Genomic DNA, 25,843 nt, shown 5'->3' on the forward strand with positions numbered 1-25,843 from the left:
TCCATAAATGTCAAATTATATGTTTAGAAGATATGACAACAGTTATCATGTAGCACTCAAAATTATTTCCACAGGTATCTCTCAAAATATTTGTTTCATCTTTTTAGCAGTAATGGGGTAAAATTAATGCATAATTTAAAGAGGTCTTATTCTTCCTCACCTAGTGGCTGCTAGTGACTGAAGAAAGTAGAAAGTGAAGAATATAAAATCCCTAACTTTAGGAGCCACTGGCCAGCTCACAACAAAATCAATAGTCCAAGGACAGGCGCTCTTCATTCTCCTCCCACCTCCCTCAGCCCTTTTGGTTCCCTCCCATTTGTCTGAGGTTGTACCATCCCCCTTCTGGCTCTGTCGGGGCTTCAGGTAAAGCCTAGGAAGGAAACAACTCCAGAGCAGAACTGGCGTCCTTTCCCACGTAGGGACCTGGTGCTCATGTGGGGTGCACGCCCTACGCTGGGGGGCTGAGACCTCCACCTTGCTACACCATTCGGACTATACCTAGACTGATACATGTGTCACTTGGGAAGCCCACCTGACAAGGTATGGCAGACCTTAGGAAAGGCCTCCCAAGAAAGTGAATGTGAGCAGGGGCAGAGGGAGGCGAAGACTCCTGGGAATGGCCAAGGGCCAGGGAGGGAAGCGCCTGGGGAGCCAGGGAAGGCGAGGGAAGAAGACAGGGCTAATGAGGCTAGGGCTGATGAGAAATTAGTAAGGCAGAGTCCTAGAAGCTGAGCTTGGCTACAGGCACCAGCCCAGGACTGTTCCCCAGGTTCACTTAGAGGATAAGAATGGACTGGGGTGGGGGAGGAGAATGTGGAAGCTTGATGACTGGGTAGGAGGTCACCACACAATAATGCAGCCCTGGTCCAGGTGTGGGATGAAGGAGTGAGACTTGGTAGGAATCCGGATATACTCTGAAGTGGGGCTGGGAAGTTGGGGATGGGGAGGAATCTCGAGGACTCCCGGGCTTTCATTTGCCTGAGCAACTGGCAGTTCAGGAGCAAACACAAAGATGGGTGGTTGGGAAAGGCTGGCTAGAACTGCTTCCCAGCGTTTGAGCAGAGGAGCAGTTCAACAGAGCAGTACCACAAACACAAATGCTCGACACCACTCGGGAAGCAGGATTTTCATGTAAGATCTGAGTGAGTTGTCACCAATCCCACAAACAAAAACAGAGATGCAGTTTCTTCATTTATTTTATTCATAAAATGAGTCCCTTATCTCCTGTTAAAGGGACAGTTTCATGTTCTTAGCTGCCATCCTTTCTCTTTATCTCATGAGCCTAGCTTTGGACAGAGGCATCGTGTGGGGACTGAGTGTGTGAAGGCCCCCCCCCCCCCCCCCCCCCCCCCCCCCCCCCCCCCGTCAGCTAACCATCCTGCTCCTCTCCCTGCCAGGCTCCATATCTCTGTCCTCCTGGTCTCTCCTGGAGCCGCCCCTCCCAAACGTGCACAGTTGGCCTCCTCAGTCTCCTGCCTGCTCTCTGCCCTGGACTTCCCTTTATCCTCATCTGCTAGAGCCTTAGCTTTGGCTCTTCCTGCTCGGCTCAACCCTGTGGTCTGGCTCCCACTGCCATATTTCAGCTGTTAAATCTCCCGCAGAAAATGAATTCTGGAAGGCAAAGGACAGGTCTTCATCTGACCATGGCACCTGTCAGTTCCAGGCACACAACAGTCACAATAAATGATGGCTGAATGACTGTACGAACAAAATACTTGACAAACTTCCTCGGGGAGCACTTTACAACAACTGTCTTTTGAACTTCAGACCCTCCTTCCTTCACAGCAGACACATAACACATTACTGGGCAATATCTTACCACTCAATCAGGAAACTCCTGGCTATAGAAAAAGGCCTGCTTATGAACTAGAACAATTTTTATTGTAAAATTTCTTCTGACTGTAACTAAAATGCAGATAAAGTTCTCTTTATATCAGGTAGTCTCAAAAATTTTGAACAATAAAGATTCCTGTTAAGTAATGGCTACTTTCTCCCTTTGTTGCCACCTTTTCCCTCTGTAGAATCTCTATTTGATATTCTTGTTATTCTGTTGCTGGCTTTAAATTTTTTTTTTTTTTGGCACTGGGGATTGAACCTAGGGGTGCTTTACCACTAAGCTATATCCTCAGCCCTTTTTAAAAAAATTATTTTGAGATAGGGTCTTGTACTTTTGATCTTCCTGCTTCACCCTCATGAGCCACTGGGATTACAGGTGTAACCCTACTTTCTCAAAATGTATTATATAATATAGGTTACTATGCTTATAAAACAGTTCACATCCAATCTCTTGCAGGTGTGTGTGGAATAAAAAATATGGAATACCCACAGATTGGTTAATTTCTGATGTTCAATTCTGTTTTTTTTTTTCAGTGTTGGGGATTGAACACAGGGCCTCACACACACTAGGCAAGTGCTCTACTATTGAGCTCAGGCCCTTAGTACAGTTCTAATGTTCCATATTTGTGAATTCCAAACATCTGATTCTTTAAAAGTTAGATGGAACTCCATGACTTCACAGACAGCTAGTAGTACTTACTCCTCCTTTCTTTTCATGTTCTCTCTTGCCTGCTGCACTCTGGTGTGAATAAACCACTGGAGATTTGCTGGATCACAGAGTACTGGGATGTTAAAATGGCCGAGTTCATGCAAACTTGGAGCATATCTGTCACTGCAATGAAACATATATATAGGGAAAATCACAGACTCTTCCACCCCCTGCCAAGAACTGAAAAGGAATCATCAAGAAAATCCACCTTAAAAACAAAAAACAGGGGCTGGGGATGTGGCTCAAGCGGTAGCGCGCTCGCCTGGTATGCGTGCGGCCCGGGTTCGATCCTCAGCACCACATACCAACAAAGATGTTGTGTCCGCCGAGAACTAAAAAAATAAATATTAAAAAAATTCTCCCTCTCTCTCTCTCCTCTCTCACTCTATCTTTAAAAAAAAAAAAAAAAAAAAACAAAAAAACAAAAAACACTGACTTAAACCTCCAATGACTAATCATGTACTACTAAGCCCTGGGTCTGTCCTCTGTAAAACAGCAGTAGCAACTGCCTCATGGTGAGAGTGCGAGATGGAGAAAGAATGCATTTAAGTATACAATGCAGGGCAGGGAGAGCACATGTGCAGTGTGGGCTACTGATTTAATCCTGTGAAGTGTGACTGTCTCCAGCATGAGGCGATATATTCAAAGAATGTCCTAGAGATCCAAATACTTCAATACTCTCATGTTGGCTTGTGTCGTGTGCAGAAGAGGGTTGCTAACATAGTAGTGACATTCTTTTCTTTAATTACTAAGATCCACACTCTGGAATACAAAATAATCTAAAGTCTTTATATACACAATCCCCCTAAAAAAAAAATCAATCATTTGGCCTGGTTCAGGAATTTACCTGTTCAGGATCATTTGTAAGCCACGGAGACTCCGAGGGTGGAAAGGTGCTCGGCTTTTCAATAGTCTACTATAGAACACGTTGAGAAGAGAGTAATATTCTTCAAGTGTCAACACTGGCTGTAATTCTTCGATATAAATGACCTGTATGCCACCTAGCAGACAGCTGATTTGATCTTCTAAAAGCATCAGCTTCCTCTGTAGGTCAAAATAACTTGGCAACCTTTCAAAAAGCTATAGGATTAAGGAAAAGGAAAGATATATTTAGTTTTATGTTACCATAATAACTCGACCTCAGCATCCCAAAAAATGGCATTGAGAATGTTTAAGAAGAAAATTATTTTTCTAAAAAAGAAAAGTCAAGTAGAAGAAAAAAATTTAACGGAATTCTGGAAATATTTATATTAAAAACAAGTAAGTAAGTCTAGAAATTTTAGATGGGAGTTGAAGAGAATGCAGGAAAAAAAAATAAAAGAAATAAGTTCCAAATAAAAACATTCTTGGTAGGAATCTTAAACTAGTTTAGGTGACTAAAGAAGACTTTTAGAAATAAAGTATATGTATGTATTTCAACTCCACATCTCTTTCTTTAAAGTTTACTCTTAACTAAATTAAATTAAAAGCAATAAATATTATTGAACATCTACTGTGTTAAGTAGTGGAATGGGCACTTTCAGCATATGATTATGAGTTTGCTCCTTTGCCAGGGCCTCAAAATTGGGGTGCAAGGAAACAAAAGATTCAAATTTAGTGAACTAAGTGCCACATCAGGGCATGTTGATAGGCATTCAAGCAATGGTTTCCAAGGAAGTCTAATTTGACCAATCTTTTTTTTTTTTTTTAAGTATATTTATTCTCAAGTTTTAGGTGAACACAATATTTTACATTTATGTGGTGCTGAGGATTGAACCCAGTGCCTCGTGCATGCTAGGCGAGCACTCCACCACTGAGCCACACCGGAGCCCCTAATTTGACCAATCTTAAAAGGTAAATCGGATTTAGGAAAAGTGGATGAATGTGGTTTTTCTGTGAACATAGTTTTTCCTTCCTCTCATATAATTGCCCAAGAGTATAATTACCAGGTCAAATGCTGAGCACATTTACTTTCATAAGAAAATGCCATGTCCTTTTCCCAGAGTGCCTGCATAATTTTGCATTCCCAACAGCAGGGCTAAATGATCCAGGTTTCTACATCTTCAGTAACATTTGGTGGTGATGCTATTTTTCATTTTGGCCACTCTAGTGTGCAGTGATATCTCATTGCAGTTTTTTTTTTTTTTTTTTTTTTTTGTGGTGCTGGGGACTGAACCCAAGCCCTCCCACATGCTGGCAAGTGCTCTAGCACTGCACTGAGCTGCATCCTCATCCTCACTGTAAGTTAAAAAAAAAAAAAAATATATATATATATATATATATATATATATATATTAATGTATATATATTTTTTAGTTGTAGGAGGACACAGTACCTTTATTTTTACGTGGTGCTGAGGATGGAACCCAGTGCCTCATTCATGCTAGGTAAGTGCTCTACCACTGAGCCACAACCCCAGCCCCCCATCACTGTAAGTTTTGATGGCATTTCCCTAATGGCTAGCTAATAATGAACATCTTCTTATGTGCTTGTCATCTGTATATCCTCTTTGGTCTTTTCATTTCTTTAGTAAAAACAAGCTGTTTCTTGTTTTTACTGCTGGGTGTTGAAAGTTCTTTATGTATTTTAGATACAAAGTTTTATCAGATATGTAGTTTGAACAGCTGCTTGGGCAAAAAACATGCAGATGGCAAATAAACACATGAAAAATGCTCACCATCACTTGTCATTAGAGAAAGGCAAATCAAATTCATAAGTAGAATCACATTCCATTAGAATATTTAAATTCAAAATTTAAAATAAAATGAAAAAGATGAATATCTTTAGGCATTTTCTTAAAAAATTAAAGTACTTAATGAGATGATCCAGCCATTCCATTCTAGGTATTTACCCAAGAGAAAAAAAAATATATCCTCATATTTGTACACTATGCTTATAATAGCTTTATTTGTAAAATTCCAAACAGACCAAACTCAAAGTCCAGCAACAGGTGAATGGATTCACAAATAGTGATACAGTTACAGTATGGCACAGTACACAGAAATGAAAAAGAGTAGCTCTAAATATTTGTGACAATATGGGAAGAGTCTCAAAATAAGTAAGCAAAGGAAACCAGAGGAAAAAGTACTCTACACTTATAAAAACTCTGAGAAGGCAGCTCAATGGTTGAATGGGGAGGGAGTGGTGGAATGGAGGGGAGGGTTTACAGAGGGCCACGAACATCCTTTGCAGGTAATGGATGCATTGGCCATCTTGTTTGTGGTGTTGGTCTCATATATACCTGTCAAACTTGCCCATTACATACTTTGTTTTTTTATTTTTTATTTTTAATATTTATTTTTAGTTGTAGTTGGACACAATACCTTTATTTCACTTATTTATTTTTATGTGGTGCTGAGGATTGAACCCAGGTTCTTGTGCATGCAAGGCGAGCACTCTACCGCTGAGCTACAACCCCAGCCCCACTTATATACTTTAAATGTGTAATTTATTGAATGTCAGTTATACCTCAATAAATCTGTTAAAAACAAACAAAATAAAACAACAGAATGTAGGCTTGTGGGCTGGGCTTCAGAAAAGACCACTTAATATTACCAGACACAAACTACCTTGAAAATCAGAAAATCCTCCTAAGTATGTGAACTACAGACTACTGAACATCTCATTGGAAAATAGCTAGTGCCATGGTTTAAGGTTTTGTTAGTTCACAGCAGAGGTGTGCACCTGTAGTCCCAGCTACTTGGGAGACCAAGGTGGGAGGATCACCTGTGCCCAGGAGATCAAGACCACCCTGGGCAACACAATGAAACCTGTTTCAAAAACAAAGACAAAACAAATAAAATTCTGTTAATTTATGTAACAGTACTGCTTGAATCAAAAGTACAGGAATGACAACCCAATGATGATTTTTTACTTTTCAGCTCTTTCTTACTTTTGTCCAATGGTGATGGACATCCATGGTTCCCAGCATCACATGGCCCACTGCACTCATGCCAGAACGGTCTGTAAATATGACTGTACATCCTGATGACAAAACATAAACCTTTTGGTAATGATCTAGAGATGCTTCATTCTTTTAGCACTATGCAAATAATTACTTAAATTTAGTTGTAAACTCGGGATAAAATTCAGGAAAAGCCTAAAGACTAATTTTAGGTCTCTGCTTTATTCAAAGGATCAGATATTAAAATTCAGCTCTGATAAAGTCACTTAGTTTCCACTATAATCTACAAATGTGTATAGCAGCTAAGCGATACTATAAAAGAAAGTAGAAAATGTTTACCTTTTGCTTTCTGAAGCGTTTCCAAGTTCTGCTGAGCTAGGCGGCCTAAACTATGCAGCTGGCTGCAGCGGTGGGCAATGCCCCAGCTCCTCTGCCACCTAGGCCAATAGGGACACAGGTGCATTAGCAGCTGGAACCCCTGAGGGGAGCAAACTCTCACCCCAAATGACTCATTCCTGAGAAAGCTCATGAATTTCTTTCTGAAGTAGGGATAAAGTTATAATTGATCTCACATTTCCAAATGAGATGATCTTTAAAGAAGCGATCAAATGGAAAATGAATTGTTTGCCAGAAGGTAAAAATATTACAACCATTTTCAGGTATCCACAAATTTAAAATAAGCAAATGCACTATGTTGTTTCTATATTAAAATAACAGGGTGGGGCTGAGGGCAGAGCTCTGTGATAGAGCATGTACTCAATGTATGCAAGTTAAGAAAAAAAAAGTCTATGTTCTAGACTGCTATAGTTTTGAACTTAAATGTCCCCAAAAGGCCCATGTGTTAAAGGCTTAGTCCTCAGCTGTGGCACTATTGGGAGGTGGTAGAATCTTTTTTTTTTTTTTGGTACCAGGGATTGAACCCAGGGGTGCTTAACCACTGAGCCATATCCCCAGTCCTTTTGATATTTTACTTTGAGACAGGGTCTCACTAAGTTGCTGAAGCTGGTCTTGAACTTGCAATCCTTCTGCCTCAGCCTCCCAAATTGCTAGGATCATAGGCATGTGTATTATGCCCAGCAGGTGTTGGAATCTTTAAGAAGTGGGGCCGAGTGGGAGGTCTTCAGGTCTCTGAGGCCACTAAAATGGATAGTGGAACCTGCTCCTGCACCTTCCTTTCTTTTTTTGCTTCTTGGCCATGAAGCGAGAACTTCTGCTCATCATGGTGTGCTGCTTTGCCACAGGTCAAAAAGCAACAGACCAACCAATCATGGACTGGAAACTTCAAAACTGTGAGTGAAAACAACCTTTTCTCTTTGTAAGCTGATTTATCTCAGGTGTTTGTTATGGTGACAGAAAACTAACATACAGAATATGGAGTTAGAACAATCCTCATATCAGGATGGATTGATAAAAGAGCAGCTATAAGCACACAAACATCCCACATGCTGTGAGTCTAACAGCTTTGCTCTGAATTTTCTTATAAGCTACATAAAAAGGTGACATTATGGTACCCAAATAGTCACTGGGTTCAATAAAAGACAAAAATACTGAAGATGATGGTTGAAAACAATAAACTGTTTGAGCATGAGAGTGAGTGACACTTCCAGGGCTCTAGTAATGGAAGTCCCAGGACAAAATCATCTGGCCCCTTCCTTACTAAGAGCTGTTAAGTCTGGTTTCATAATAAATTTCTACTATATATAATTTCCAAGTTCATGAAAACTTAAATAGTTGTGCTATATATGACATGAAATTAAGAATACAACATCCACTTCCTCTTTTTTAAAAACATTTATTTTATAGTTGTAGGTGGATAGAATACCCTTATTTTATTTTTATGTGGTGCTGAGGATCTAACCCAGTGCCTCACACATGCTAGGCAAGTGCTCTTCCTCTGAGTCACAACCCCAGCCCCATCACTTCCTCTTTTGCCCATTTTTTAAAGTCTCAAATACCAAGTATACATGATAAAAATTACATATATATATATATATTTATTATATATTACACATATATGGAAAAGGGCATTTTTTTCACAAACTCATCATGTAAAAAACTTAAAGCATTATTCTAAACGTCAGAAATTAAGCAATACTTTAAGAAATTAATAATAATTTTCTTATATACATGAATAATTGATTATGTTCATAAGAAGTCAACTGAAGAATACTTAATTATCAGAATAATTAAAGTTAAAGATGCAAATTTTAGCAGCTGGGAAGTCTTACTAGTAGGTGATTTGTGTGTATTTTAACCTCTAAATTAGGTTCTCTTTTTTATTACCTAATATCTGAGAGTTGTAAGAGATGGGACAGCTCCTCTTTTAAACGATCCAGTTCTTTTCTAAGGGGCAAACTATTCTTCAGCTTTTTAACAGCACTTTTCCCATTGTTATCTAACCAGGATCTAGAAAGAAAGAAAGAGTCATACACTTTGCAATGCTAACTAAAATGTTAAAAGACATATATGTGTTATCTTAAAGCAGCTCCAATGTTACACCGAGTTTTCATTCAAACCTTTACTTCTAACAAGTCATTCTTCTTAAGAAATATCTACTTTTAAGAGAGGCTGTCTGGAGGACTGCCAGCACCTGCCAAGTAACATTCTAGTTATGACAATTTCCTTTATAGACTATAAAAAAATAAATTTAATTCACACCAAAACTGTCACTAGATTTCTGGAGATGGGATAATTTTTAAGAAAGTAAAGATAATTCTAAATCTTTCATTTAGGTTTGCTGCAGCATTCAAGAGACTGTATTATATCAGATCCTCATTTATATCAGCTACACACATGAGAGCAGAACTAATAATTATACAGCAAGTGAGCAAATAATATTATAGTAGGGCTCATAAGCTGTTAAAATCAAACCCAAAGAGTTTGACACCAATGACATTAAGAAGTGGCCGCACCTTGAGGAAGGAACTTGAAAATAATTGTTTGTGGACTGTAGCTTTGTAGAATTCAATTTCTCCCTTTATTTTAAGCTTGGATTTCAGTACTCCAAGTTCTCAGTGCATCTTCCCTTATCCCTCTATCCAAATCCTTCCACTGGTCAGCCTTACAGATTTAGTTCTTTGGCCACAAGGTTTCCCAAAATACCTGCTCCTTCCAGGTGGGTCTCTTCACTAACCTGGTGCTCATTTGCACCTCCATTTCTTTTCATCCAACTAAATGCCCAGTGTAAGTCTCATTTCAACTACATCAGCTATATAATACAATAGGCTCAGTAGAAAGATGTTCTCCAATTCTTATTTCTTAGAATATTTTCCTAGATAGTCTTATAAGAAAAAAAATATAAAAAAATACTTTAAGGATTAGCAGGGGACAGCTTTCAGAAAGGAGTGGAAAGAGAGGCTATGTGGCTTTCCAGAAAGCAGCACTGCCTAATGGAGACTGTCTCTTACTGGGTGCTCTGAGCATCATGACATGGATGTTTTTGCTGGTGCTCAGGGACTCTGGCTCCCCAAGGGAAGTCTGGAGAAATGAAAAGACCTGGGTAGAGCCCTGTGGGCTGAAGAGCTGCTGCAGATGTGTGGGCGGGGGTAGAATGGCAAGGTGACTACAGGCTGAAGGAAGGTTTCAGAGTCCTAGATAGAGTGGTGGGTTGCGATCTAGGCATAGGTGTGCAAGAGAAAACTCCAGAAGAGTCGGGGGAAATATATCCAAAGAACAGACATGTCATGGAGCTCATCACCAAGGGGGCACCTGAAACCCTTCTGGAATATGTCAGTGAAAGTCACATAATAAAATCATGCTGCAGAATTCACATGTCCATCTCAAAAACACGGGCAAAAACCTTTAAACTTTCCTTCATAGTCACTTTAAAGGTTTAAGATGTTGTTATTCTCAATATATATTGCATTGAGTTGTGGATAAAAAGAAATAAAGTCCCTGCTGTAAAGGAAGACATACCTAATAAGGAAAAATAGAGAGAAACAATAAAAACAGAATAGGAGAAAATAGAATACTATCAGAAGAGAGGAAGCAACAATTAATTCTCCCTGGAAGGTTCTGTAGAACAGGTGATGTGTGATCTGGAACCTAAGACATGTATCTTGATTTTCCTAGGTAGATAACTAAGAGGGGAGGGCATGCCAATCATGCAAGTACATAGGACCTATGAGATAAATCAATATGCTCAGATTATACGACACCCGCATAAGGTCAGGAGATGAGACTGAAAAGGTAGGGCAGGAGGAAGCAGACCACAGAGGCTCTTGCATGCCAGGATTAAGAAGTGGGACCTCATCCTCTAGGAAAAGGTGTTTAAAATTGATTCATGAATTTGGAACAGCAGTCAATGATCATTCCTTTAAGAATATTAGCAAACATTTTGTTACTTTTGAATGGTATGTGATAAATAAGAAACTAAATAAAAATATCTTAATTTATATCACTATTATTAGGTATTGATTACATTTTCAACCTTTCTTCACTTATTAATACATGTTATTCAGTTTACTTTAAATCATGTAAGAGAAAGCATAATGAATGAAGTATCAAATGACCTACCATGTTTGGTTTGGGGATCAAAATGTCTTAAAATGTAGGTTGAAGGGCTGGGGGTGTAGCTCAATGGGAGAATGCTCACCTAGTATGCACGAGGCCCTGGGTTCCATCCCCAGTTCCGCCAAAAAAAAAAAAAAAAAGTATATTGAAATATAATCTTTTAATTATGCATTCATGACTCTAGAATTCTTACTATTAATATATAAAAATCAACTAGTCTAGTTAATAATTTTTATTAACAAATTTTAACTATTTTGGAGAGAAATATGTTTTTTAATTCACAAAGATGAAGATATGTGTTTCCTAGCTCTGGCCACAGAAGATCAATAGCAATTAAGTATGTGGAGCACACAGATGCTGGTTTCTAATAAACACTCCCTACTAAAAAGAACCAAAGCTTCTTAGAAAAATGGCTGAACCAAACAGTGGGGCAGAGACAGTTCAGATGAGCTTGGAACATCTTGATGAACTAGAATGAAATGGAGTACTCAAGGAATGCTGGGAACACAGGAATCAGTTAAAAGGAAACATTTGGCAACCAGGAAAGCAATGTGATTCAGGCAAGAATCGTCAGTGAATTAGAGTTAGAGGGTAAATAAATATCTGATAAATAAAAGGATATTTACATAGTCCTAAGTATCTCCTCAAAAAACAAACAAACAAACAAAAACTAATTAAAGGGGAAAACAATAACTTTTCTGTGGAAAAAAAAATGGGTGTTGTACTTTGGATCTTGAATGCCCCCAACTGCTCACATGTTGAAGGCTTGGTGTCTAGCCTATGGTGCTATCAGGAGGTAATGGAACTTTCTGGAGGTGAAGCCAACTAGGAGAAAGTTAAATCATTGGGGATGTGCCCTTGAAGGGGACATTGGTATGCCAGCCCCTTCCTTTTCTATCCTTTGGCTTCTGGTTGCGAGAAGGTGAACCAGACCTCCTTATTACATGCTCCTTCATGACATACTGGGCTGCCACAGGCCTAAAGCAAGAGGGCCAATCAGCCGTGTACCAAAATCTCTGACACTATGACCCAAAATAAACGTTTCCTCCTTATAAGTTGTTTATCTCAGGTATTTTGTCATAGTGATGCAAAGATAACTAACAGAGTTAGGGAAATAAGAGATATGAAATCCTTCAAATTAATATAGGTGTAACTTCACCATCAGCACTCTAAGGCATGATGGTGAAGGCATTTAGTCTATACTACAGTTCACTTTGAGGGCCCCAAGAGAGAATTTCTTTTCTTGTCTTTGTTCCGCACAGTTCTGATCTCTCTCATTGTACCCTGCTAGGATCCTCTACTCTAAAATTACACTTTTTAAAAGCTAAATTCAAACCACGTGAGGTGTGATGATCTAGTTCAGGTTACAAAGATAATAATGCTCAAGAAATATAATCTAAGGCCCCTAAAATAAGCACTAAAAACTGAATACAACTATCCACTATAATTCTATGTCATTATTAATTTCACTTTTGAAGCTAAGAAAACAAAGATTCTATCTGGCTAATAATATATTTACATCAATGTCTGTCAAGATAATCAGCTATTGACAACTGGATTGAAAAATAATGATCAATAAATTGGAGAGTTAAATTTTCCCTGGCTAATTTCTAAAAAAATGTTGCTGTCCTTTTTAAGGGTAGATGAGGAGACAAAAATGAATTTTTTGAGTCTGTGTTGATAATTGTCAAAATAAGACCTTGAATTTAAAACCAAGTATACCTTGGAGGAGATCATAGTATCACAACTAATTCACCTAAACTCAGACCTATGACATGTGTCTCTTGCTAAAATCAGCAGTTATCTTTTAGTGAATATTAATGAAATTAACAGGGCACTATAAGAAAAATGACCATCTACATTCATTAATAAGATACTTCCATTGCTACCATCTTTATTAAGCTACTTTATGTTTCCATATTATTAAACTGTGAGTCCTCCAACACATTCATATTAATTCTTTTTTTTTTAAGAGAGAGTGGAAAGAGAGAGAGAGAGAGAGAGAGAGAGAGAGAGAGAGAGAGAATTTTTTAATATTTATTTTTTAGTTCTCGGCGGACACAACATCTTTGTATGTGGTGCTGAGGATCGAACCCAGGCCGCACGCATGCCAGGCGAGCGCGCTACCGCTTGAGCCACATCCCCAGCCCCTCATATTAATTCTTAAAAGTTATTTTTTTGTTGGTACCAGGGATTGAACTCAGGGACCCTGAAATACTAAGCCACATCCCCAGCCTTATTTTGTATTTTATTTAGAGACAGGGTCTCACTGAGTTGCTTAGTGCCTCGCTGTTGCTAAGGCTGGCTTTGAACTCTCGATCTTCCTCGTCTCAGCCTCCTGAGCTGCTGGGATTACAGGAGTACACCACCACACCTGGCTCTTTAAATTCTTTAATACAGGTCAATAAAATGGATGTATGAGTAAATAAGTTCACAAAGAGATGATTAAAACATGTTTCTTACTCTTTTTTAAAAATATATATATTTTTGTAATTATACACGATAACTTTATTTTATTTATTTTTATGTGTGCTGAGGATCGAACCCAGGGCCTTGCACATTCGAGGCGAGCGCTCTACCGCTGAGCCATAACCCCAGCCTGAAAACATTACTCTTAAGAGCCTATCAGTATAATAAAACAAAGTCTACTGCATTTATTAAAGACTAAAGATTTTTATTAGAGGAATGTTTAAAAAGAGAAATGATAAAGACTCTGAGTAGACAAGAAAGTCTGATGAATGCCACTTATCTTGTTGAGCTTCCATTTTATAGTTTTAATTTTTTTCTCCATTGTTTTGCCAGCTGACTAGCTCTTGGTTCTGGGCACTTGGGGACAGTCTTTTCATAATGGCTACATAATCTCTAGTTCACTCAACTGAGCCACAGACTAACTGCTTCTTTGAAGTTCTGACACTTTTTCCTTAAGCCCCTTCAACTGTCATTTGTGTCTTATCTTATCCAATCTCATTTCCTTTCTATACCCTTTAGGCCAGACATTTCCCAGGCCCCCCCTCCTTTTTTTTTTTTTTTTTGGCTCAGCACATAGGTAAGCAGAGCAACATCCTCAGAGGGTAAGAAGTTGGACTTGTATCTCAGGCATCCAAGGCTGAGCAGATCCCTGTCATCCCCTGCTCATGGCAATCATTTCAATTCCCAATACAGTCTCTAGGGCAGCTGCCCTTCATCCTTCCCTCTGTTTTTCCAAATCAAATTTCCAGTATATCAACTTTTATCCCACCCTGATGCTTTTCACTTTTACCCTTCTTACTATCTCATTAATTCTGGACTAAAATTATCATTCCCAATCTCATGTTTTCATTTCGGTTTTGTTTATAGAATAGAATTTGAACAATTAAAATCTAGGTTTAGGGCTGGAGTTATGGCTCAGTGGTAGAGCACTTGCCTCAAATGTTTGAGGTATTGGGTTTGATCCTCAGCACCACATAAAATAAATAAAGGTATTGTGTTTATCTATAACTAAAAAAATTGTATTTTAAAAACTCTAGGTTTAGGGAGGTGATTTATCTATCCATTAGTAGTAACACATATGAACAAATACCATGGCTGGACTCTTACACAGGTACACAAACATGTGCCCTCAGATGCACATTTGTCCCCCTTTCTGGACTGGATTTTGGAATCTAGATAGAGAACAAGTGAGGAGTTCTAGAGTTAGTATAGATAATCCCCATGAAGCAGATAATAAGCCACTGGATAGTTAAGGCTCATTTCCTAAACTGCAGCAAGTCAGAATCCCTTGGTAAAGGACTGGATGCTTTAGATACAGCCATAGAAAAGGAATGTGATGGGTCCTTATGGAGTCTAAAAATGACTTTCTCAAAAAACATTAATGGTGGTTTAGCAAACAAGACACGCCAAAAGACAGAGAAATATTTTGTATCTGTTTTTCATAATTAAAAACATTAGTTTGGCAAGTAATCTATTCAAGATGACATTTTATAATGCTTTACTGTATTTTTTTGAATATACTTCTTAGTTGTAGATGGACACAATACTTTATTTTATTTGTTTTTATTTTTATGTGGTGCCAGGGATCGAACCCAGTGCTTCATGTATGCTAAGTAAGCACTCTACCACTAAGCCACAACCTTGGCCCCTCCTTGTATTTTTTCAGTGTTATGGATTATTATACTAAAGTACACCACTAGTGTACTCTCAAAAAAAAAAAAAAAAAAAAAAGAAAAAAGAAATGCTGCTCAATATGTAAAGAAGCTTGAAAATCTTCCACAGTCTTAGATACAGTCCTATTCCATATACTAGGTGCAACTTGGAACAGAATTTCAAAAACTTAAAATAATCTCTTACATATATTTAGAATCAAAAGACTTAATACAAACTTTTACATACGTTAGGGTTGTTTCTATTCTCGAGACTTGTTCAAGGTCTTCTTCAGGGTCCTTGAATCCAGTAAAGGAGTAGTAAGACTTGTCCCATTTGATGGGCCTGTCAGACATCCTTTTAGTTTCTTTGAGAGGCTGGGAATGCACATTAGTGTTCATGCTTTGGATATGTTCAACAGATAAACTGCAGGAGTTGAGAATATATAATACTGTGCTTAGAAGATCTCTGGTGTGCAAAGTAAATTTGACTGCTCGAAATCCTAGAGAATATAATTCCCCCAAACAATTAATACAGATGATTATTTGCTGTAGCTTAAAAATCTTTCCATGCAACATTTATAAAATCAAAATCTTTCAAAACATTCCATTACTGATTAAAATTCATCTGTGAATGGGAAATTGCTGCTTCTCTCCAAAACTATACAATGCTATTTTTACCTTCACAAATTGCTTTAACATTAGCTGCGTTCTAGTTCAGTGACTAACCCCATTCCCACCCAAGAAGGGGTTCAAATTATCGTCAATGCTGCCCATGAATGTGGTCTCTGAACAGATAGGAAAGCTGCTCTATGAGCAGGTCTCCCCAAAGTCCAATACAGAGAGTGAGCATGTGAGCTCCTGCAGTGTTACAGTGGCTCAGATGAGGAGGGTAGGTTGTCTAGTCTGTGCTTATAGAAACCCATCTTGAATTTTCTTGTCCATTTACTTGCCCACCCAACTAGCTAGTAACATAATACTTTTAGTAGTGATTAAAAATTACCTAATTGTTGGGCTAGGTATGCAGCTTAGTCATACAGCATTTGCCTAACCATGTGCAAAGCCCTGGGTTCCAGCCCCAGTATTGCAGGAAAAAAAAAAAAGATCTAATTGCTTAAAAGTTAGTGCTTTGGGCGGGACCTGGGTTCGATCCTCAGCACCACATAAAAATAAAGGCATTATGTTGTGTCCATCTACACCTAATAAATAAATAAATAAATATATTTTTTAAAAAAGTTAGTGCTTCTACAGTCTGATTTTGATGTTGGGCAAAGTTTGGAAACCTAAATTGTTAAATCGTCAACAGGAAATCCATTGCGCTGTTTTCTTCCTTGATCAACACTCGCTACCTTGGAAGTGCTCAAGAGCTACACAGACTATTTCCCTCATTGCAGAGTTTTCTTGGACAGTGTTGGTCTAACCTTTTCTATGTGCTTGTGTATTACACACACACATACACACACACACACACACACACACACATGCATATGTGCTTACATGGTTTGCATAGTTCATTTTTAATATATAAATGGTGTCAATCTGGATGTTATTTTGAAATTGCCTTTGCCACTTAATGTTGGTGACTCTTTCACATCTGTATGTATAAATCAGCTTCATTCGTTTTAGCAGCTACATACTAGTTCACTTCATGACTTATAGTATAATTTATTTAATGATTTCCAATAGTGATGGACTTATAAGTTGATTTCAGTTTTTCACCATTCCATACTAGACTGAAATGTGTTTTCTTGTCTTTGCAACTGATGATACCAAAATTGAAATCATTCTCAGAGATACATCTTCTGTTTGCCACAGACTTATAAAATACACAATGTGCAAACTGAGAGATTTTTAACCTAATTCATTTGATGATGAAGTGAATGCTACAGGAAAGAGAGTTTCTCCAGTTAGTGAAGGAGGATAAGAAAATCCATATCCTGCATTATAGGTGAGGAAGAAATACTTTTTCCTTAAAATAGCTAAGTCAAGGAAGAAATTTGTTTCTCTCTTAATTTATCAATTTATTATTTAACCCAATGAAAGGACTGCTATATACTGAGGATTGCCTATATCAGAGTGCACATGTCTTTGGGTAGCAAATAGTACTTAATTATTTCAATTTGTACCTGAATACTGAGGCTAAGCATTTTTAAAATTTTTATTTGTTCTTTTTAGTTATACATGGCAGAATGTATTTTGATATAATATATGTACATGGGAGGCTAACCATTTTTATTGTCTATATATTTGGATTATTTCCTGAGCTGTTCTTCATTGACTTTGCCCATTTTTTTTTTTTTTAATGATGATCTGCTGTGTTCTCTTTTTGATTTGTAAGAACTCTTTATATATTAACTTTGTCTTTTGGTCATGTATGTTATGTTTTCTCTCATTCTTAATGTTTTTCAATAACTTAATTTTGTTTAATAAATAGTTGAAAACAACCTTTAACTGAAAGTAGAAGATTTTTTATCTTTATATAGTCAGAGCTGGCCACAGTGATTCGTTTTACCATTAATTCACAGAAAGTTCTTAAAATAAAACTTATTTTAACAATAAACCTTATTTTGTCATGGGCAATCAAGAAAATATGGAACTGAAGAAATGACTAGGCCTTTAAAAATTTCAATGTCTTAATAATATAAAATGGTTCTTAAAATTTCTGTGATAAAAAAACAAGAGTAAATGTTTTATCTTACTAACATCTTAATTACCAATGAAAGGCTGATTAATGATTTTTAGTATTCTAAGAAAAAAATTGATTTTAATTTTACAATTGGATAAAAATGTTAAAGAAAAATGTGTTTAAAGGCTTTGTTAAAGTGCCAATATGTGTCATAAAGGCAAAGGCAAAAAATGAGTACTAGCAATATTTTAAAGAATCATCAATAGACAGTATGGTTTATAAATCAAACCACTGGGCTAGGAATAAGGGAACATTAGCTCTAGTATCAGCTTTGCCCTTAATTTGCTGTGTGGAGCTAAGTTTCATTCTAAGCTTTCAAATTCAGCTTATTCTTTTTTTTTTTTTTTTTTTTTTAAAGATAGAGTGAGAGGTGAGAGAGAGAGAGAGAGAGAGAGAGAGAGAGAGAGAGAGAATTTTTAATATTTATTTTTTAGTTCTCGGCGGACACAACATCTTTGTTGGTATGTGGTGCTGAGGATCGAACTCGGGCCGCACGCATGCCAGGCGAGCGCGCTACCACTTGAGCCACATCCCCAGCCCTCAGCTTATTCTTTAACTACATATATATTCAATATTTAAGCTAGTGGTGATAGTGGCAAGTAGGAGTTGTAGACCTCAGAGTGACTCTCCTAGATACATACAAATAGACTGGAGACACTATTTTAAGAACTGTAAAAGGTATAATTTGCCTCTATTAATTTCATCTGTTTTCTTGGAGAAACCTAAGAATACTGATGTTATTAGTATGATGTTTCTTCAATTCCTAGCCTTTTTTTTTTTTAGGTACTGGGGACTGAACCTAGGGTGATCTACTGCTGAGTTATACCTCAGCCCTTTTTTTTCATTTTGAAATAGGGTATTGCTAAGTTGCTGAGGCTTGCCTCACACTTTTGATTCTCCTGCCTCAGCCTCCCAAGCAGCTGGGATTAAAGGTTTGCGCTATTGAGCCTGGAAAATTCCTAGACTAATCTTGAAGTTTAATAATAAAAACACTATCCATTAAGTAACACTATGAACACTTGGTCTGAAACTAGCAAACAATATGTCTCAGGTGACTCTCATAGCTAAGAAGGGCATATTTATAATGTTTAAACAAATAATGATTATTTACACTTTCAAATGGAATTGTATCACTTAAAATGATACAGTTACTATTTATTATTATTTACAGCATTCTTCAACACAGCTGTTTCTTTAAAAAAGGTCTATGAGTTGACTTTTTTCCTCTGGATAATGACAAACAAGGGGTGATTTTAAGTAAAACTCTAAATCAGAGGTAGATGGAGAACTGTCAAGAAAAGGAATTTGTGATTCTTGATCTCCCATAGGAGAGGAAAAGACTGGAGAAAATATAGCATGAAATTCTGGTCCCTGAAAAGGCCAGGTGTGAAGCCATCATCAGCATTGAGACTCTCCTCAGGCAATCTTTAGATGGAGCCCTTCCCTTTACACCCTAGGTCCTGAGCGCCTCCTGAACATTAGGCAGAAGTGAGGGATCTCCAGTGGTCTCTACACAGCACTCTGGGGTCTTCACCTTGATCAATGAAGACCCCAAAGTTTTAAAGTCACACAGCTCATCACTGGTAGAGTTAGACACAGATTCTAGGTCTCAAAAGACTTCCCAAATTCTGTTCCCAAAACAAATAATAGTTTGTTTAAAAAAATTATAATGCATTTTCTAATTGTTTTAGCCTTTACTCACAAAAAGCTCTTAGTAAATCTTCAAATGGTTTTAAGTTTATTCTAAAAATAAGGTTACTCCCTCAAGGATTGCCAAAGGAGATCTCTCTCTCTCTCCACACAAACACACACACACACACACACACACACACACACACACGGATAAAAGATAAGCCTTCAAAGCTTTTTACCTACCAAAACATTTGTCCCCAATGAAGAATTACTGATCATAACTAAAACCTTGACAAAAAGTACTGGGAAAAAGGCTGTGTTACAGTTGGTTAGATTTTCAAAACAGCATGAGGTGGGAGTTCAGAGACCTGGATTCAAGGTCACAGTCTATCTCTAGGGTCTTGGGAAAGTCACTGAACATTACTGTTACAACTGGGCAAATACTATCAACCTCTTAGGTACTGTTGGCACTAAATGAGAGAATACAAACTATAGTTTTTAGAAGTATAAATTGTTATAGACATGCTTAACACTTAAGACAACACTGAAATAAGGAGACAAACAGGTACTTCAGTTTTACAGACAAGACAGTTAAAAAAAAAAAAACAACACAAAAAATGGCTTATCCAAAGACATGCAGTTAGGAATAGAATCTAACTCTAGAAAAACAATGAATTAAGTGATACTATTTTTCAATGACCAAGGCTTCAATCCAAAGGTATTCCTTAGCAAGGTCAAAATTAATGAATATATGTAGCATGCAGTTTGCAAGGGACACACTAGAAATAAGACCACGTACCGGGAGAACTAAAGGGTTCCTGGCCATCAGAGGGGTTCTGGTCTGTTTCTCTTACATAAAATGTAAGTGGAGTTGGTTTCAAAGACTTGAAGCCTGGTTTCTGGAGGTTTTCTAAGTAGACACTTAATCTCTTAAGAGAATTTTCATTGACTTCCTGGAAAAAAGTATGAATAGCATTTAAGACAAAATAGATAAAGGACACAAGAGAAACTGTATCTAACTTCTTAAACACTATTGAGGGTATTTAATAATCTAGTTTAAAAAATTGGGATTTTCCTTTTTCTTCGTGCAATGGGGATTGAATCCAGACACTTGAACATGCTGGGCAAGTGCTCTACCACTAAGCCACATTCCCAGCCCTATAGAGCTCTTATCAATGAAGTACTAGGGAATCAAGACGAAGACAAAGTTGATGTAGAAGATATCTATGAACTGCTATGGAGTGATTTCCAGCATATACTGTCATGTGAAAAGAAGAAATGCGCTTTAGTGAAGGAACAGCTCTATAGAAGAATGGCATCAATAATCATGCTTCTTGTTACTCTAAGCCTCCTCCCAGGCACACAGTGTGATTGGAAATTAGAAGTAATCATTGTTTATTTTCATATGTTGAATTTATTATAATATGATGTTCTTAGCTATGAGAGTCCATAAGTCAGGTACATTTTTTGCTAGTGTGATGAAATCTTCCAAATTATTTTTGATACATGTTTCTATTTTTGTCAAAAAACAAAGGAAGAATAGGGGCTGGGGCTGGGGCTCAGTGGTAGCGCACTTGCCTGGCATGTGTGAGGCACTGGGTTCAATTCTCAGCACCACATATAAATAAATAAAATAAAAGTCTATCAACAACTAAAAGATATTAAAAAAAAGAAACAAAGTAAGAATAACATTAAAATTAACAAAAATGATTATCTATAGGAAGTGAAGAGAAATGGAATAAAGTAGATAAGAATGGAAACGAGACTTCTCAGTGAGCTTTATATTTAATTTTGACCTTTCAAATTTATAAATGTTTTACATATTTTAAGATTAGTTAACGAGGATTTAAAACAACAACTCTGCATCAGTGTGAGATCCTGGACCTTGAGCCTGATGCTATGACCAAATGGGACTTGGGTCTGCTTCTTGTAAAAGGGAAGACTGGGTGAGTATGTAAGAACAAGTTCCTGCATCAAGCCTGCATTTCAGTAAGGGTAGGGGAAATAAAAAAAACCAATAAACTTCGTAAATAAGGACATAGGATACCCGGAAAAGAAAAAATTAAAAAGAGAAAAAGCACTGCAGTGTAAGGAGGAAAAGGACTGCAGGAGGCAATGTGGGGTAGTAATTTTAAATAGCCTGGGAGAGCCTTACTGAAAGGTGATGTTTCAGTGAGAAGGTAGAGGGCAAGCGTATCAGGGATACCCTGGGGAAGGATGTCCCAGGCAGAGGGAGCAGCTTATGCAAAGGATTGCACAGGGAAGGCACTCAAAAATACAAGGCAAAAGAGTAAGAATGTAAAGTCAGAAGAGCAATTAAACTCCAGGCACATTGTCAGGGAACCCTAGATCAGACTGAGATTCAGTGATTTGCTAGAAGGATTTGCAGAACTCAGAAGAGCAGTTATGTTCACAACTACGGTTATTACAGCAGAAGGATGGCAAATTAAAATCAGCCAGGGAAAAGGCACAAGGACAAGTTCCCAGATGTTTTTTCTCAGTGGAGATTTACGGACAATGCTTAGTCCCCCAGCAGTGATGCACACGAAAAATGAGAAGTGCTGCCCGTTAGGGAATCTCATTCAAGCCTTGGTATCCAGGGTTTAACTGGGGGCCAGTCATATAGTTATGTAGTATCCATGTTACTAACTTTAGTTTTTCAGTCTTTAGCAGACCCCAGCAGTCAAATTGATAATGTGACCCAGGGCCTTATATGAGGAAAAGATGTATTTACCATGAATCACACTGTTAGCATAAACTATGTGGCATGGCTGACAGTTCCTGTTAGATGGTCTTATCCTATAGTTCATTCTCATCAGGTAGGACATTCCAAAGGCTCAAGGTTCATCTCCCAGCATTGAAGCCAGGTCTTTGCAGTGTGCAGGGCTTAAGCAACCCAAGTTCACTGAGTTAATCCTTTACAGCACACAGAGGCTGTGATTTAAGGATATTTTAGGTAAGGGAAAACACTCAATCATTAATAGGTTCATTTTTTTTTCTTCCAGGTTTAAAAACTTTAAATTATTAACAATTCCCCAAGGTAACAGATAACTTTCTGTTGAATCAATTTAATAATTACTTTGAAAGTTTGTGACTTTGTGTAGTCAACATATGTTGGAAATATCAGTAAGGATTATCTTCCTAGAGCAAATAAGTAAAATTGGTATATTTTTGACTGTAGATAGCAAAGGTCAAAAAAAAAAAGTACTAATTTTCAAGAGTTTAAGTTCCTTTTCAAGTTAAATCAGGTACTGATATTGATGAAGATGAAAGGAACCAATAAAATAATTCCAAAGCATTTGGCTTTGTAATTCTATTATTATCTAATGTTAAAAATATTGACTGTCCTAAATTTATCATGTGTTTTTCCTTATCCATTTGTACACAGTAACTGAAATTGTAAGAAGGCAATCCTAAAGCAAAATTACTAGGGCACTGCAAAATATTCCTTGAAACATCCTTAAAAACAGGACTGACTATGATGATAGAGGTTTAAGTTTTATTTCAGATCCTCAATTTTAATCCAAGAACTGGTACAGAAAATATGACTACTATGCCGGCGTGGTGGCGCATGCCTGTAATCCCAGTGGCTTGGGAGGCTGAGGCAGGAGGATCGTGAGTTCAAAGCCAGCCTCAGCAAAAGCAAGGCTGTAAGCAACTCAGTGAGACCCTGTCTCTAAATAAAATATTTAGAGCTGAGGATATGGCTCAGTGGTCTAGTGCCTCTGAGTTCAATCCTTGGTACCAATAATAATAATAATAATAATAATAATAATAATAATAAAATAAATAAAATTTTAAAAAAGAAAATATGACTACTAATACTCCAAAGTTTACATGGAAACTTTATGGCCTGTATAAGAACAATGACAATTTTCATAAAAAACAATCATTATTTTTCCAGTTTCCAGTATTTACTTTTTATTAATTTTATTTGAAAATTTACTAATTTTCAAGTTTCTATATTTCAAATTTGATCAAAGCACTAATTATATCACCATGACAGAATAATCCAAATTTACAGAACTCTCTATATTATATAATGTCAGAGATAAACAAATAGAGACAACAGGTTAAAAAATAAAGATTTACCCTTTCTCGGGGATGCTGTCCAAAGAAATCTGGGTGGACTGCAAAATAGAAAGGCCTCAAGGCATTGACTGCTTCTGCTCCTGATAAAGCTCTTGAGTAGTGGAACCAGTGAGGGAGAATCTTTTCTAGACAGAACCTTTCAAAGAGACGTGGCCTGATTACTCTGAGCACAGACTCATATCCCCAACATGTGCAGTTATAGTCAAGTTAGTACTATACATGGGAAATATCAGAGAACCAAGATAGAAACCTGTGGTTTTCTGAAATCTATTAGGGTTCTGAAATAGTGGTTATAATAAATTCCTCTGATTCAATATGAGAAATACTAAATAATAATAAAATTTCTCTTTCCTAGTCCATTTTGAAATATTAACTGGTTTCATGGCAAATGATAATTTTCTTTGTAAATTTTCTGCCTCAGAAAAAAAAAAAATTCAATATCCAATAGTGTAATTTCTCCATAATGAAAATAGTTTGATAATTACGATGTTTATAAAGAGATGGAAGACGTCTTTTTATTTTAAAATTACTAGTGTGTTAATAACATTATTTTAGCTGGATAACAATATTCTAATTGTGAAATCTTGGCATAATCCACCTGGAATGTTTTTATAATAGTTTTTCCTCAACTAAAAGAAAAGAAAATTTTTTAGGTCCAAATGAAATTATCTGCAATTTTTGGAAAGCATGCCATGAAACCTGTTTTGCTTTTAGTTAACATTTTTGAGACATGGTCTTGCTATGTTGCTCAGGCTGGCCTTCAATTGCTGAGCTCAAATGATCCTTTTGCCTCAGCCTCCTGATTAGCTTGGACTAGGTGTCATCATGTCTTGCTATACCTATTTTTAAATGTTATAATTTACCTTTACTATTCTAAAAGTTCTAAAAAGAAGATCTAGCTTTTATGCACACATTCTTTCTGATATGGTAGGTGTGCTGAGTCTTTGGAAAGGTTTTATATCTTTTTTTTTAAGGTTTTACTTTTTAAAATAAGACATTATTTTAATGTATAATAATTATTAAAATTCTTATTTAATAAGAAAAGAATCTTTTCTGGAGATTTTTCAACAATCTGGAGACTACCAACATATTTTCAGATTACCTTTTGTTTTTTGCATGTATTTGAACCTTTCATAAAGTCAATGTATAAGTTCCACATTAAGTATTTCAACAGGCCTTTGAACAGTAAGTAAAGGAAACAATAAGCCAAGGATTAAAGTCCTCAACATAAGTTCATCTAAGTAGATGACAGTGACAACTCTTCTTATTCCCCCTCTAAGCTGTAGTTCTCATTTCCAAGTATATGACGGACACTTGGTTCTGCCAATCTCTTAAATTTTACATATCTAAATAAGGAGGAGTTATTTTTTTCCTTTCCTAATGTTGTCAAAGCCTAAAATCCAAGCTACCTCACTACTCGTACCCATGTTCAATTACTTTGAAACTTGTCACTTTATAGTTCCTTGAAATAATTTCTTCTTTCCACTTTCTCTGGCCAATTAGCATCACCACAGAAACGGACTGCACGGTACCACAATTAGTCTACTTTCCTGTTTCTTTCCCTAACCACACTGCCTGCCACCAATAGGTTAACTTTCCTAAAACCCACTCACTGTAGTCCTGACACAAACACCTATAATGGCTCCTGCTAGGAGCCACAAGCAAATAATATGATGCATGGCACTTTCGGTTGTAAGGTGACGCCAGCTAGCCATTGAGATGATATGATTATGTTAAGATTTACATTCATATGGAAATTGGACTCCTGCTGTTCACCTTGGCCTGCTACGGGACTCATGTTACGGGACTCCTGGAGAGTTCCCATTGGTTGGGGAAGGATAGTAGGAGGGAATTCCGGGGGAGGTCCGCCCCCCTTCAGGTAGACGCGAGTGGGTGGACTGGTTTTTGGCTTGCCGGCGCATAGGGAGTATTGGCAGCTTTTTCAAAAATAAAGTTTTGTTCCTGCTTGAGTGGCTCGTGATTCTGTGCCCAGCCAGACTGAGGCAGGCTTCCATAATTTCTGTAGAATAAAATCTACTACTTAGTCCTGTATTTGAAGCTGCCCAATCTATCTTTCCAACGTGATCTCCAATTCTTACAGAAACTCCCAGTCATGTCCCCAGTGATCTTCCTCATTTTTTTCCCTTTCTTCTACATAATTATAGAGCCCTAATAATCTTCCCTGCCACCCACTTCCACCTTTCTAAGTTGTATTTGCTTATTTAACAATTACCACATACTACTGTGTACCAGGAGGTATGGTACCCATTCCCCCTAGAACCTTCCCTTTTATATTCTCATTACAAATAGTCATTTCTTCAGGGTACATGTCTCTGATCCTAGCTACTTGGGAGGCAGGAGGATTGCAAGTTTGA

At 37.3% G+C, this 25,843-nt stretch overlaps 1 protein-coding gene across 4 annotated transcripts in view; it reads right to left on the reverse strand.

The window, feature by feature from the left end:
• TCAIM (T cell activation inhibitor, mitochondrial) overlaps positions 1–25,843 on the reverse strand; it is a 35,484-nt gene that overhangs the window by 2,132 nt on the left and 7,509 nt on the right. For 3 of the 4 annotated variants that reach the window (XM_081288051.1, XM_081288050.1, XM_081288052.1), the window contains exons 3-10: positions 23,469–23,604; positions 20,176–20,329; positions 15,309–15,561; positions 8,712–8,834; positions 6,768–6,865; positions 6,417–6,508; positions 3,393–3,625; positions 2,537–2,668 (exon numbers count right to left, since the gene is read on the reverse strand). In XM_081288051.1, coding sequence (XP_081144177.1) covers positions 2,537–2,668; positions 3,393–3,625; positions 6,417–6,508; positions 6,768–6,865; positions 8,712–8,834; positions 15,309–15,561; positions 20,176–20,329; positions 23,469–23,604 — 1,221 coding nt within the window. The remainder of the gene's footprint in view (positions 1–2,536; positions 2,669–3,392; positions 3,626–6,416; positions 6,509–6,767; positions 6,866–8,711; positions 8,835–15,308; positions 15,562–20,175; positions 20,330–23,468; positions 23,605–25,843) is intronic. The other variant, XM_081288053.1, reaches the window with a different exon arrangement.

The sequence above is a fragment of the Spermophilus citellus genome (assembly GCF_964194105.1).
Source record: "Spermophilus citellus genome assembly, chromosome: 3".
NCBI classification, from domain to species: domain Eukaryota; kingdom Metazoa; phylum Chordata; class Mammalia; order Rodentia; family Sciuridae; genus Spermophilus; species Spermophilus citellus.